This window comes from Corvus kubaryi, unplaced genomic scaffold, assembly GCF_017639235.1.
Source record: "Corvus kubaryi isolate FWS band 111438036 unplaced genomic scaffold, C.kubaryi_AGA036_p1.0 134, whole genome shotgun sequence".
Classification (NCBI taxonomy): domain Eukaryota; kingdom Metazoa; phylum Chordata; class Aves; order Passeriformes; family Corvidae; genus Corvus; species Corvus kubaryi.
This window is the reverse complement of record NW_024580668.1, coordinates 12,129,989-12,144,997: the sequence shown is the minus strand read 5'-3', so window position 1 is coordinate 12,144,997 and position 15,009 is coordinate 12,129,989. Positions and strand designations below refer to the sequence as shown.

General features: G+C 53.6%; 1 protein-coding gene across 1 annotated transcript in view; it reads right to left on the bottom strand.

Annotated features, from left to right (window-relative positions):
- Positions 1-4,466: 4,466 nt before the first annotated feature.
- Positions 4,467-15,009, bottom strand: part of ZNF341 (zinc finger protein 341) — a 19,550-nt gene continuing 9,007 nt past the window's right edge. The window contains 9 exon segments of the mRNA XM_042050851.1: positions 4,467-5,555; positions 6,763-6,833; positions 7,632-7,743; positions 8,557-8,689; positions 9,359-9,455; positions 10,704-10,912; positions 11,834-12,027; positions 12,928-13,118; positions 14,135-14,219. Of these exon segments, the coding sequence (XP_041906785.1) occupies positions 5,044-5,555; positions 6,763-6,833; positions 7,632-7,743; positions 8,557-8,689; positions 9,359-9,455; positions 10,704-10,912; positions 11,834-12,027; positions 12,928-13,118; positions 14,135-14,219 (1,604 nt within the window). The 3' untranslated portion in view covers positions 4,467-5,043.

Genomic DNA, 15,009 nt, shown 5'->3' with positions numbered 1-15,009 from the left:
CGGGGCACGCCGGGAAGGAGGTGTCTCCCGAGCGGAACCCGGCAGTGGCGCTGGGGCGCGCTGACGTCACGGGGCCCGGCCGACGTCACGGAGCGGTTTGACGTCACGGGGCGGGTGTCGGGCAGGGAAGGAGGGGCTGGGGCTGGGGGGACACGGCCGGGAAAGGTCCGGGAGGAGCGGCTGCTGCCTGGGCCCTACCCCAGGATGCTCCCCGGACTCCCGCACACCGTGCGAGAGGAGGAAGGTGGGGCTGACACCGTGGCTCAGGCGGGCAGGGGTCGGGCAAGGGGCCCGGGGGTGAAGGGTCACAGAGTCATTAAGGTTGGAAAAGACCGCCAGGGTCATTGAGGGGTTAACCTGTGACTGATCCCCATCGTGTCACTCAACCCAGAGCAGTGAGTGCCCCGTCGTCCTTCCTTGGGCACTCCAGGGATGGGGACCCTGGGCAGCCCCTGCCAAGGCCTGACCACCCTTTCTGGGGAGAAATTTTCCCAAATACCCAACCTGAGCCTCCCCTGGCCCAGCCTGAGGCCGTTCCCTCTCCTCCTGTCCCTGTTCCCTGGGAGCAGAGCCCGACCCCCCCGGCTGCCCCCTCCTGTCAGGGACTTGTGCGGAGCCACAAGGTTCCCCCTGAGCCTCCTTTGCTCCAGGCTGAGCCCCTTTCCAGCTCCCTCAGCCGCTCCTGGGGCTCCTTTCCCAGCTCTGTTCCCTTCTCTGGACACACCTGAAGTGGCCAAGAAGTGACCACGGGAGCCTGCCCAGGACCAGAGCTGGGCACGGAGCCTGGAGCGGGCTGGGTGTGAATCCCAGCCAGTCGCCTCCTCCTCCAGCACCCATCCCCGCTGCTGGGGTGACCCCCCTTTATGTACCCCTCAAGCCTGCTCCAGGCTCCTGTTGAGATAACGTGCTGGAGAATTTATTCTTTTAACCTTCCCTTTCTAACTTGCCAACTGTACAAAAGCGAGTTTTTAAACCCATGGTTGTTTAATTGGTGGTGACTCGCTGTGAACTCATTTCCTGGACTTTTGAGTCACGTGCTCAGAGCTGTGGGGGCAGCATGGACATAATTCCATGCTGTGATCCATAATTTCACAGTACCTACGTACAAAATTCCATGAGGAAATGGAGTCTGTACCTCAGCCTGGTGCCAGCCTTTCCTGGATACTTTGGACTTCTGTTTCTTTGTGCTTGGCCTCAACCACCTGTAAAAGGGATAAACCCCCATCTCTAGTCACAGCAGGGTTGTGACAACATTAATGAACAACACACTTGGACAATAATAATGTTTGTCACTGGAAATCACCCAAGAAAATTAATCACTGCTTTGGAGCAGAGCTGGGATATCACACACCACATGGAAAAGAGGAAAAATGACCCAAATAAATGCTTGTTGGATAACAGAGCATTTTTGTGCCTTGAGTAAGAGGGAAAAGCACTGCTCTGGGAAACACAAAGAACATCCCACGTAGCAGGTGGGAGTTCAGCAACAGAGCCCTGTAATGGCTCCTGCCTTGTTCCATCTCCCTAACATGCAGATAGGTGGGAAAGGCAAATACACAGGAAAAATCCACTGAGGCTGATGGAAACACTGCCAGGGCCGGAAAGCTCCCAGCTGACAGCACAGGGGGCTGAGGAGAACAGGAGGAGCGAGAGCTTTTACCTGCCCTTCCTCCCACACAAGTGTCTGCTGTCACCAAGCACCACAGAGCTTTGCTCTGATCCAGTTCTCCCAGGGCATGGCTCTGGCTCTGGGCTTCTCCTGGGAACTTCAGAAAATGCCAAGATGCTCCCGGAGGTGGGTTTGTAAAGAACACAGCTGTGCCCAGGACACAGGATGGAACCGGTCCTGGGAGAAAATCAGTGCCCTGAGCACCTTCAATCTACCCCGGCCAGTGGGCAGGGCTCTGCTGTGGTAACAGAAACAACAAATTTGGGCAGAAATCTTCCCTGCAGGAAATGGAAGAGTTTGAAGACATCTGAGTTTGCAGGAGCTGAAACAGCTGGACAAGAGCAGGGCAGGGAGGACAATCACTCAAGGTTTCCTCTAAGAGAAGAGTCATTTTGCTCAAGATAAAACTTGTTTTGGTTCAACACCACCCCATATGCAAACACCTATCAAGCATCCAGGGTGGCACCTCTGAGCCCTCCTGTCCCAGTTATGTTCAGGAAAGTCCTCAGCCTTGTATCCCTCAACAGTCACACACAAGGCAGCTGTGTGGCTCTGCTCCCACTCCCTGAATTACACCCAGTGTAGCCAGTGGAAGCTGGGTTCCAGCATCCTGCTGAGCTGGGGGAAAGCAGGATTTGGGAAGGGCAGGCCATGTCTCCAGACGGTGCTTCTGAGCTGAAGGAGCTGCACCCACACATCATCAACCCCAAAATAGACCCGACTGCAGAGACCACATAATGACACATACAGTGTGGTACAGAGGGGAGGAAAAGAGGAAAAGTATATTTAGCCAACTATTTCCTGATTCTGTTCCCCTCCTGGGAGAGCAGAGTAAAACAAACACTGTGGGTAAATAAACTCTGCCTTTCAAAGCAGACAAGAGCTTGCACAGAAGCACAGACACACCTAAGGAGGAAGGACCACCTGGATGTCCCCGGCCCAGTCAGCTCATCCCAAGCACATCTGCTCAGGACAGGATGCTCTGTCCAAATTGGTACTGAGATCTCAGGACATTTCTGCAGCCTTCTTCCTTATACTGAGTTAGAATCATGGAATCAGAGAGTGGTTTGGGTTGGAAGGGACAACAAAAATCATCTTGTTCCACCCCTCTGCCATGGGCAGAGACACCTTCCACTAGCCCAGCTTGCTCCAAACCCCATCCAACCTGGCCTTGGGCACTGCCAGGGATCCAGGGGCAGCCACAGCTTCTCTGGGCACCCTGTGCCAGGGCCTCAGCACTGTCACAGGGAAGGATTTCTTCCTAATATCACATTTAAATTTTCCATCACCTTGAGGCCATTCCCCCTTGTCCTGTCACTCCAGGCCCTTGTGAAAAGTCCCTCTCCAGCCTTCTCGTAAGCCCCTTTAAGTACTGGAAGTTGCCAAGTTCCAACATGTCCCTGTCACCTCTCTTCCCATCCCTGTGCACCTCTGGAGCCTGGCTCCAGCTTCTCTATCCCCTCCTATGAGGCAGGGGCAAGACCTCTCCTTAACCTTGTGTAAACTCTCAACAACCCCTTCTCCCAGCCTCCCCTGGAAGCCCTGAGCTCCCATTTCCTCCCACCTACCAACAGCTGGAGGTGAAGAAACATCACAAAAAATCTGAAATGAACAAGTTAGTTAGCAAGTGAGTGAGCAAAGTGAACTGGTGGCAGGACCCATCCTGACTGGAATTGCGGGACTGTGTCCCAGGAGTGACAGTGTAACCCATCATTAGATGGCATAGTCTGGAAGCACAGGGTACAGCCCTCTGCAAGCTGCTATACTTAAGATTTTAAGGAAGGAGACAAGAAGAACACAGTGAGCTCAAACAACGGGCTGGATCAGACCAGTCAGACCAGTAATACTGGGCTGACTGCTGCAGTGGCCAGGAACAGCCACAGAGTCCCAGACACAGCCAGGATTTCTGTACCCAGGAGTGACTGAACCCTGCAGCGCCTCTGGATAAACAGGTTGGGAATGCAGCACTTTGCATCCACAGACACCTTTAGCAGCTCACAAACTCACAGGGAACTCACAAACTCACCAGGGAAAGCTCAGCTTGGCTTGCCCTACACTTGGAGAAGGGGAAAGCATGGGACAGCAGAGCATGAGGACACATCCCAGGAAGGCCTGGAGGCAGCAGGGATGTGTAGGTCTGGGTGCAGATCCTTCCCCAAAAGCCAGTGGATCCTGTGGCAGTGGAAAACCAGAGGCTGAGGGCAGTACAGGAAGGAAGGAGCCTGGCAGGGCACTGGAGCAGGCAGCAGCACTCCAGCCTGCTCCCTGACCTATCCAGCTCCAGAGCTGCCCAGGCACCTCCCTCACCAACACTGCACCATTTCAGTTCCTGGGTTTGGTGCTCCTCTGCTGGCTTTGGGATTTCTTCTTGGGAAATCAGAGAAGCCAAGAGGACAACAAATGTCCCAGTCACACCAGCCTTCCTTGCTGCTGAACCACACCAACTCCCCACTGAAACTACTGACAAGAACTGAACTGAGGGGATGTAGAGGCTGGGAAGCAGCTGCCAGAGCTTCTCTGCAGCACCTGGCCCAGAGCTGACACTGCAACATTGCCTCCTGCATGCATCACAGCTTTCCTGTGTGACCCTGGACAGGTCACCTCACCCAGCCCTCAGTGCCCTCACTGAACACAGGGGTCACATTTAACTGTTCACAGGGATTGACTCATTGATGTCTAAGGCACTCAGAGATCCCTGAATCTGGGGAAAAACCATGAACAAACACTGTGGAGAGAACAGCACCCAGAGAGAAGAGCCAACACACACACACACGTTCCCACACACTGACTCCACACGTGAGGTCCAGGGTGTTTATAATGTTGTAGTACAGACACGGTGATCTTTCTACTGAGAGAGACAGAGAGAAGATACCAGACATAAGTCAATCAGGGTATTTCTGAACAGTGTTCCCAAAGGATATCAGGATGAACTTGCTTCCACTAGGAAGGATGTTTGCTCTCAGAAGGGCCACCCAAATACTGGGCAATACAGCTTTTAGGCCAGAAAAACCACAGATGGGACAGGCTGTGATTTGCAAAGCCACCTGATTTCAGCAGCTCTGTTTGTTGCAAGTTTGCATGGTCCTTCTTCTTACCCTGATTCAGGGATCTTTGTCTTTCTTGCCCTAAGCTGACCCGTGGTGCAGAGGGACAAGAAATAATGGAGCCACTCTCTTCATGCCTTGTAGGCATCAGTGACTTCCAAGCAGTCCTCTGCCCAAGGATGGGAAGAACCAGTGGAGATGGAAGCCATTCTCTCCCATATCCATCTACCTCCCCAGAAGAGCTTTGGTCTTTTCCACAGGGATGAATTTGAGCACCAAATCAGACAGCGCCAGCAGCAGCCCCCAGCCACACAGTGGCTCTGGGCATTGTCACTCCGAGGTCTGGATGTACACAGGGACAGCCAGCATGGTGCAGGGCCCGTCCGAGGCCGTCTGCAGCTCTGCCAGGGCCAGGTTGGAGGCCATGCTGTTGGGCTGCCCAGGGACCAGCTCCGAGTCAGCAGCTCCCGACCCGCCAACCACGATGGACAGGACGGCGTCCGACTCCTGGAAGGGCTCTTTGTTGGGGCCCCCCTCGGGGGGGCTCTCCCCGGCAGCGCCGTCCTTGAGCTCGGGCAGCCCCAGCGCGCCGGGCAGGGCCAGCCCGGCCTTGCGCCCGCGTGCCACCCGCTTCTTCTGGGCCTTCCTGAGCTGCAGCTCCTTGTCCTTGGGCGAGCCCAGGCGGCACTTGTGGTCCCTCATGTACTTGTGGCGCGTGAAGCCCTTGCTGCACGTGGGGCAGCGGTATTTGTAGTTGCCGGTGTGCGAGCGCTGGTGCTCCACCATGTGGGCACGGCGGCTGAAGGACTTGTTACAGTACTGGCACTTGTGGATCTTCATCCCTGAACAGAGAGTTTAGTTAGAGACCCAGCCATCCCACCAGGGAGAGCAGGACAGCTTCACCTCCTCCTCCAAGGAGATGCTCCCGGATAAAAGGGAAGAGACATTGTGCCTCACACAGCAAAGCGTGGGTGGCTACAGCTTGAATGTCTGTGTTTAACCATTGATTTCACCCTTTGTTGAGTCATACAATGTCCGGAGCTGGAAGGAACTCACAAGGATCATCCAGCCCAGCTCCAGGCCCTGCACTGACACCCCAACAACCCCACCCTGGGCATCCCTGGCAGCGCTGTCCAAACGCTCCTGGAGCTCTGGCAGCCTCGGGGCCGTGCCCATTCCCTGGGGAGCCTGGGCAGTGCCCAGCACCCTCTGGGGGAAGAACCTTTCTTTCCCTGATACCCAGCCTGACTCTCCCCTGGCAGAGCTCCAGTCGTTCCCTGGGTGCTGTCCCTGGTCACAGAGAGCAGAGATCAGTGCCTGTCCCTCCACTGCCCCTCAAGAGAAAGCTGCAGACTGGAAATAAATATTCTTGCCTCAAGAAAGAGCATTAAAATATCACCAGAAATACATGTCAAGTAATTGTGATGAAAATGCAAAACAATCTTGAAGTATTGGTTTTTTCCAAGTGTATTTAGTAAATAAAGAGATTTTCACTTTTTTTTCCGCTACAAAACATGGGAATGTACACTTGGAAACAACCCATAACTACACTATCATCCCATCCCATCTGATCCCACTCTGCAGGGCTTTGGGCACAAGGAAAGACTTCCAGTTCTACCCCAAGAGATAAAAGTCTGATTGTTCCCTAGGGCATGGGAATAAATTATTAGTCTTTATCGGGATTGGGAGCATAATTTTTGGAACACAGAGAGAAGGGAATCAAATCCCATGAGATCTCCTTTTGCATGTGGGATGGGACTGGGGAGGAGTGAACACTCTGGATATTCAGTTGATAGCAAATAGACCAAATAATCCAGCTCAGCTTCTGAGTGTCACCAGCAGGCCTGCCTACAGATTATATTGTCTTAGAAAACAGCCCAAAGCTTAGACATGATCCTAAACAGACCCTCACTTAAACAGGCCTGCAGCAAAACAGAGAGAAAAAATCTAAAGCTAGTAAATGATTCTTATTTCTCAGGCTTAGTCCTTCTGTCACATGCTCCTGCAGCACCACAGGGAATCCCAGTCACTGCATTCCCAACCACTCACCTGAATGGGACAGAATGTGAGCCTTCAGCTTGTCAGGCCTGTTGAATTCTTTACTGCAGCCTGTGTGGCTTCTGGAACAACAACAAATGCTGGTGAGATGTGGGAATCAGCTGAGGAGCAATGTATGAACAGATCCCAGATCCTAAAGAGATCCATGACCCTTCTCCTCAGCAGCACCCAGATGTTCATCTCGGTGCAGCCTCAGCAGGAGTTCCACTCTTTCGGCCTTTCTGGGGAGGGGCAAGGAATAAACAGGCTGCCACAGGGACATGTGGCTTCTCCTGTATTGCACATGGTCTGTGCCTCACTATAAATCCTCCCAAAAGCAGCAAGTTCAAGATCCCAGCTGGAGACAGAAATATCTTGGAAGAAGGTACAAGGTGGCTGGAGCAGGGAGAACAGCCAGTCAGTCTTGGCTATCTCAGAAGGTCCATGGCTGAGCCACGGATTTGGGGTGCACCTTCCTAAACTCTGGCTTGTACATGTTGCCAAGTGCTGTGTTGTCCTGTGTTGCCAAGTGCTTTTGAAGACATGGCAGTAAGTGAGAGTCCATCATCCAGGCAACCTCTGTGGTCAAATAATGCTCCTTCTATTTCTAGTGCTCCCCCAAGCCTCCCATGAAGGCAGGAGTTATTTTACAGGGCTAATGAACCAATGAAATTATGTGGCCTTACAGGAAGACAGTAACAAAGAATTGGGACTCTTGGGTTCCCAGTTCAACAGCACACAGCATTCCAACCTCCCCAAGCAGCAGTGGCTTGGTAGGTGCCACAGTGTCCCCTAGGATACCTGCAGGAGACATTCCTTCCATCCCAAGCCCCATCCCAAGCCCGTTCAGACACGTTGTCATGTGCAGACACACTACATACGAGAAGGGACATTTGTATTTCTTGAAGGGCTCGTGGATGAGCATGTGGCGCTTGAGCTTGTCCTTGCGATTGAACGCCGCGTCACACACTGAGCACTTGAAGGGCTTCTCACCTGGGGAGGAGAGAGACCAGGGGTCAGGGACAGTCCAGCCACACAGGCTGCTCTAGCCATGGACAGGGCACCAGGCCAGCTGTGCCACACTATAAACTTGCCTAAACTTCACTGCCCAATGGACAAATCACACAGAATCACACCAAATTAACTAGGTTGGAAAAGACCTTTGAGAACTTGACCTATGACCTAACACCACCTTGTCACCAGACCATGGCACTGAGTACCATGAAAAGACATCCAGTCTTTACTCAAACACCTCCAGGGATGGTGGCTCCACCACTTCCCTGAGCAGCCCATTCCAATGCCAAATCACCCCTTCTGTGAAGGACTTCTTCCTAATGTCCAGCCTGAAATTCCCCATGTGCAGCTTAAGGCTGTGTGCTCTTGTCCTGTCGCCGGTTCCCTGGGAGAAGAGACCGACCCCCACCTGGCTGCATCCTCATATCAGGGAGTTGTAGAGAGTGATAAGGTCTCCCCTGAGCCTCCTTTTCTCCAGGCCAAACAATCCCAACTCCCTCAGCCGCTTCTCAATAAAACATTAAATGGATGGGTACAACCCATGCTGCACACTGCTCCTGCTCTCCAGGACCAAACTCCTTAGTTCTGCCACCACAGCAAGTGGGGAAGCCACCTGTGTCCCCCATTTCTAACTAGTGCAGTGCTGGGCACGAGGCTGAACCAAACCCATTGATCTGAAACCAAGTTACTACAAATGACTCGGCGCCAACTCTGTCACTCCCGCTACCAGGGCACAGGGTAGCCAGGGCTGTGGCACAGAGGTGACGAGCACTGGGAGCAGGGGAGCCGTACCCGAGTGGATGTGGGCGTGCAGCTTGAGGTAGTGCTCCCGCCGGAAGAACTTCTTGCAGATCTGGCACTTGAACTTGCTGCCCCCGCCGTGTGTGGGGATGTGGCGGCGCAGGTACCGCTCACAGGGGAACACCTGGAACACACAAAAACACGGCTCAGAGCCGGCACCACGCACCGGACATCATGGAGCTGGCATAGGAGGTGTAGCCTGGATAGAAAACATAAGAATCATGGAATGGTTTGGGTTGGAAGGGACCTTAAAGATCATCCAGTCCCAACACCCCTGCTGTGGGCAGGGACACCTTCCACTAGCCCAGGCTGCTCCAAGCCCTGTCCAACCTGGCCTTGGACACTGCCAGGGATGGGGCAGCCACAGCTTCTCTGGAAAACCTGAGCAAGAAGCTCAGTCATTGCTTTCCCAGGAAGGATGCACTGTGAAAACCATCAGGATATATAAAGAAAGTACAGATACAGCTTTAAAAACAAACCAACAAGAACTCAAAACAAAAAAAAAAGCCAAAACTTTCTTAAGAAACACATAAGCTGAAACCTTGCTGTCAAGTATGTAACACCACAGAGCTGAGGACCAGCTCCCCAGAAGGATGCCCAGTATCCCACCAAAGCCAGCAGTAGGATGGGTTGGGCAAGGAACCCCAGGAGTTCCTACATTCCCCACAGAGTTAACTTCACTTTCTGCTTCCTCATAATCTGTTATCCAAGGCTCCTATTCATGGAGCCAAGGGTTCCCCTCAGAGCCCTTGCCAGGTGTCCAGGCCCGGCTCAGGCCATGGTCAGCACTCACCTTCTGGCAGTGAGGGCAGGGGAAGTTGTGCGTTGCTGTCTGCAGATGGTGCTCCAGGGCTTCGGGGGTGGAGTATTTATTGACACACTTCACACACCTGGTGCAGAGAGAAAGGACACAGCCTGTGAGCAAGGCTCCTGCAGCAAACCCCACACTAGAAGCAGACCTACCCAGCCCAGCTACCTTCCAGGGTGATCTTTGACAGGGTTGATACAGAGAATAACCACTCAGGTGCTCTAAAACCTCAGCAACCCACATGCCAGCTCACACTCACACTTAGCATCCTTCAGAGAGGGAAATGCTGGAAAACTGGGTGGAGAAGCCTTTAAATACGAGTGCACTTCCCACAGGCTGCCATGGGAGCACCCAGACCTGAGCACATATTCCACATTGCTTCCTCATGCACACAAGCCCTAGGTAAGGACTTCACCTTACTTCAAACACCTCCTTCCACCTTCATTGCTTGAAGACACCAGGTCCCAATGAAGGAGCTGAGAGTGGGGGCAAAGCATGGCAGGAGTGACACATCCTGGCAGCATTTCTGCCAGAGGGCTCTGCCAAAGCTGACTGACAGTGGGCACTGGGGACAGACCATCAGCAGTGAGGACAGAGGCACTCACACCCTGTTCCTGCTGTGAAACCCCTTCTCCTTAGGTCGGACTAAAACCTCAAGCACAAGCCAGGCTCTGATCTCAGGGATCCCCACCAAGAAGCTGCAGAACAAAGCTCTGTAGAGCAAGGATAACTAAAAACCATGGTCTAGGCAAGAATTAGCAGGTATTTATTCCATGAAGCTCCTAAGTGACTCCAGTATCTCCTGGGTTTCCTACTCTTCCTGAACATCTCTATGGGCATTTCAAAAGCTCTGTGGAGCTCCTTGTGGAACGCCTCACACTTTCCCTCCACACTAGTAGAAAAGCTTTCCAAGGAACAGACCCTTTTGCAGCAAAGGGATAGGAAACTTTTTTCTGGGCACAGCTTTTACAACCCACAATCCCTTTGCTGTGGGTGAAGAATGAGAGAAAACAGGCTGGAAAGGGCTTCCCTGGGTCTCTGACCCAGCCCAGGGCAGGTCAGCCGTGCCCACTGGTGATAAGAGGAATTGCACTGATGGGATCTTCCCACATACCCAATCCCAGCTTTTCACTGTCATTCAAAGAGACTCCCTGCATTCAAAGTACTTGACCCTTGCAGTCTGGTGGAGGGGCCCCCCCATGGGCCACCTGGATGTCCAAAAGCACCACGGCCACTGGACACAGGGCCCTCTGTCCCCTCTAAGGTCCCACCAAGCATGCTCTGCACCCACTCACTCCTACAAGCCTTGTGAGCAGCGATTGTACTGTACTTGTACACGGCCATGTCCTTCTTGGGGCTGTGCTGGGGCAGCAGGCTGTGCGAGTACTGGTGCACGCCCAGCTCGTACAGTGAGGGGAAGTCCTTGCTGCAGAGGTGGCAGCGGTAACTCAGCTCCTCCTGGTGGCTCTTGATGTGCTCAAGGAAGGACTCCAGCTTCTGGAAGGTCTGGGCGCAGGTCTTCACCACGCATTTGTACACCTGGGAGAAGGGAGAGCAACTGGAGAGGCTCACCATGGAAACAACCAGGGAAAATCCTCTGCCAACAGGCAGAATTGCCTTCCTTTCGGGAAAGAAACACAGACTGTAACCACTTGAGTGGATGGGACCACAACACCCCACAAGTGATTGTCCCATGACCTGAGAGCTGCCACCTACGCCGAAAACTTCAGATTTCATAGAATCATAAAGGTTGGAAAAGACCCCCAAGATCATCAAGTCCAATCGCTGAGCAAACACCACCTTGTCAACTAAAGCACAGCACCAAGTGCCATGTGTAGTCATTTACTGAACGCTTCCAGGGAGGATGACTGCACCATTTCCCTGGACAGCCCACCCCAATGCCTGACAACCCTCTCAGTGAAGAAATTCCTCCTGATGTCCAACCTGAACCTCCCCTGGCACAGCTTGAGGCTGTTTCCTCTTGTCCTGTCCCTTGTGGGAACAGAGCCTGACTCCCCCCTGGCTGCCCCCTCCTTTCAGGGAGTTGTGGAGAATCAGAAGGTCCCCTCTGAGCCTCCTTTTCTCCAGGCTGAGTCCCCCCCAGCTCCTCCTCTGCCGTACTCTCTAGACCCTTCCCCAGCTCCGTTGCCCTCCTGTGGACATGCTCCAGCACCTCCATGTCTTTCTGGAAGCGAAGAGCCCAGAACTGGACACGCTTCACTTCTTTGCATCCTCTCCAGCCACCCAAACCTGCTTGGCTGAATTCTCACTCAGCAGGGTAGAGACAGAGGAGTTTTTCAAAGCCACCCAGACCACACAGCTACAACCCCAAGAGCTGAGCTGCATGTGAAGAACTGGCAGCTCTACAGAGCAAAAGGCTCAGGATAGACCCTGGTAACTGGTGCATTATATGAAGCCAATCCCAATCTTGCTGCCCACACAGGCACCCTCTGTCCCTACCTGCTCATTCTTGTGCTGTGTCATGTGTGATTTGAGCTGGAAGTAGGTGTTGAACTTGCTGGGGCAGAACTGGCACTGGTAAGAGCTGTCGATCAGGACAACCTGCTTGGCTTCCAGCTTGCCCTCCTCGTTCTCCTCCAAGGGGCTCAGGTCCTGGGGCGGGGGCACCGCATGGCTGGAGGGCTGGGGCAAACCTGGAGAGAGGGAAAGTCACAGCCTGCCATGAGACAGCTCTGAAAGCTGCTCTGCAAGCACCATGCTGCCAAGGACACACCAGGCCAGGCTCTTCCTTTCAAAGACAGACTCTTCAGATCAAATGAATCTCACGAACAGGGTCATTTTAAATTTGTTGACAGATTATTAAGGGGTCTGACTACTCCATCTTCCCCTTCCTAGCCCATTCTCTTTTTCCTGTGCTCTTTGAAGCAGTCAGAGAACAGGCTTCCACCAGTGAACCAGAGCCAGATTTACTCCCACCACTGGCAGAAGACAGGAGATAAGCTCAGCCAGTAGCTCGCAGTCCATAATGCCTACAAAGAGCAGCTCCAGTTGTCCCTTGTCCTAGACATGACATTGTCACTGCATTCCCTCCCCTACCAGGACTGGGGCCAACAGCAGAAAGAGGATCCAGACACCAGCAAGGAGCTCTTCTGTGCCTCAAGTATTTACAGGTGGCCACTGTGGCCAGATCCAGCCTGGGCATGACCTGCACAGTGCAAAGCCAGAGCACTGGGCTATTCTAAAGCAGCAGCTGTCTGTCCTCTAGGCCAGAGCTGTCAGGTGTGGCTCGTGCACTGCCAAAGCTGCACTGCCAGGGAGTGAGAAGGGGAAGACCCCTTACCCTGTTTATGCACATACTGGCACAGAGTTTGGAGCCACTTTCTCCACCAGCACCTGAACCCACCATGGGGGTATGAAAGGATGCAGCTTCCAGCTGGAGCTGAGCAAATGCCACTTAGTGTGAGCTGCTAAACACCACCAAGGAATGCAAACAGCACACACAGCTCCCCTCCCTCCCTGTGTGGGGGTGCAGAGACCTGCAGCCTCCTCACACCACTGCTCTGCCCCACACACACCATCCCCAGGCAGCAAACCTGTGTTCTCCTCGTCCTCAGGCTGGTTGGGGTTCAAGGCCATGACCTGCACAGTGATGGAGTTGCGGGAGATGGTGCAGCCCAGCCCTGGAGGCCACACTTTATGAGTCTGCATGTGCTTCTTCACGTTGGACTTCTGGGCAAAGGCTCGGCCACACACGATGCACTGGAAGGGCTTCTCACCTGTGTGACTGAAGGAGGAGGCAGCAGGTCAGCATCTGGTGGAGAGAGGAGGCAGCCCCCAGGCAGGGCCCATGGGGGGTGGCTGCCAAAGGACAGTGCTGGGCACTTGGTTTAGCAGATCACACCTGGGCCTGCCAAACAAGGGCTTTGAGACCTGAGTCACCAGAGGAGGTGGATTGTGAGAGGCCTGGGGAAACAAGGCTGGTGCACAGACAAAACACCTGGGGTCTGGGAATGACGGGGCATCAAAGGAAGAAGCAGCAGAGGAAAACAGCTCTGCAGCAACATCAGGGCATTCAGTGTCAGGTCTCTGCACAGATCTTGGGGACCTCATCACTTTCTCAAGGGTATAAGCATTTCTTCCCTGTCACCCTTCTCTCTCTAGCACACACCTCTTCTAGCTTGCAAACCCCTAATCTGCCTGAATTTGCTCTCCTCTGTCCATAGTAAGGTCTTTCTACTCTGCCCTTCTGCTTCAAGAGAAAGTGAAGAGTCCAGGCTGGGAAGGGGTGCAAAAACCACCACTTGTTTCTTCACATCTGTTCTGAGTCCAGCTGACTCCACTGGGGGAAAAAACTCTACAGATTTCAGCTTCCTCCTGCCAGGGAAATCTCTCTGATTAGAGCCCCCTGTATAGACACTGAGCTTGGCTTACACCTTGCTAACAGCAGCAAACAGGAAGGCTGCAGCTTGCTAGGGAGGGAGAGAAAAGAGAAACGCAGAGGCAAGCAGTGGGAATGCTGCTACTCCAATGATCAGGTGACAAGAGGTTTGGCTGTCAAGGTATCATCAGCAAGGAAAATGAGCCTCCAGTCCCAGCACATAATCAGCATGATTACATCCATGATACAGTGTTTGCTCCAGTCACTGGGGAAAAGGTATCCTGGGGTGAAAGGGATGAAGAATCCCTCCCATTACAGCACAGATTCTGGGACATAAACTGGACTGCACAGACTCCCTCAACAGAGCTGTACCCCGCCTCCAGCCCAGCCACTCTGCTGTGTCCAGGGTAGGGCACTGTTACCTCCTGATGTGCTGCTGCAGGTCGAAGTTCTTGGTAAAGGCCTTGTCACAGTATGTGCATTTCAGCTTGGGGGACTTGGGTTTGCCTAAAGGGAAGAGCACAGACAAGAATGAGATCACATGGCACAGCCCTGTCCCCACTGCTTCACAGGGCCCTCACCCCAAGACAAGACTGTTCAGGACCAAGAATAAAGAGCTTATGGAAAGATAAGATCTGCCTGGTCAGACTGGGGAGTGGTTATGGGCACAAACATTCATTTAACAAAGCCTGAGCCAACTCTACAAATCCTGAGCAGTGTACTCTGGTGGGGCAGGGCATCCCCCTCAGGCAACAACCACTGCCTTCCAGGGACCTTTCCAGCTACAAAGCACTAACCTTAAAGGCACTTTGGGCATTGGGAAAAGGTACAGCATGAGTGAGAGGAAGGGCCTCAGCTCTGGTTCTGCTGTGAATTCACCAGGTTACCCATCAGCTTCATGCAGGGCATTGTGTTCCCCCTCCAGAGCTGCACAGCCAGTGCCACCCCTCAGGGCCTGGGGAGCCTGGGGCTTGGCCACCCAGCTGGGACAAGCACAGTGACTCACAGGGCAGGAGCTGTAAGGGACTCACCTTCCTGCAGCCCAGCTGGGACAAGCACAGTGACCCACAGGGCAGGAGCTGTAAGGGACTCACCTTTCTGCAGCCCAGCTGGGACAAGCACAGTGACCCACAGGGCAGGAGCTGTAAGGGACTCACCTTCCTGCAGCCCAGCTGGGACAAGCACAGTGACCCACAGGGCAGGAGCTGTAAGGGACTCACCTTCCTGCAGCCCAGCTGGGACAAGCACAGTGACTCACAGGGCAGGAGCTGTAAGGGACTCACCTTCCTGCAGCCCA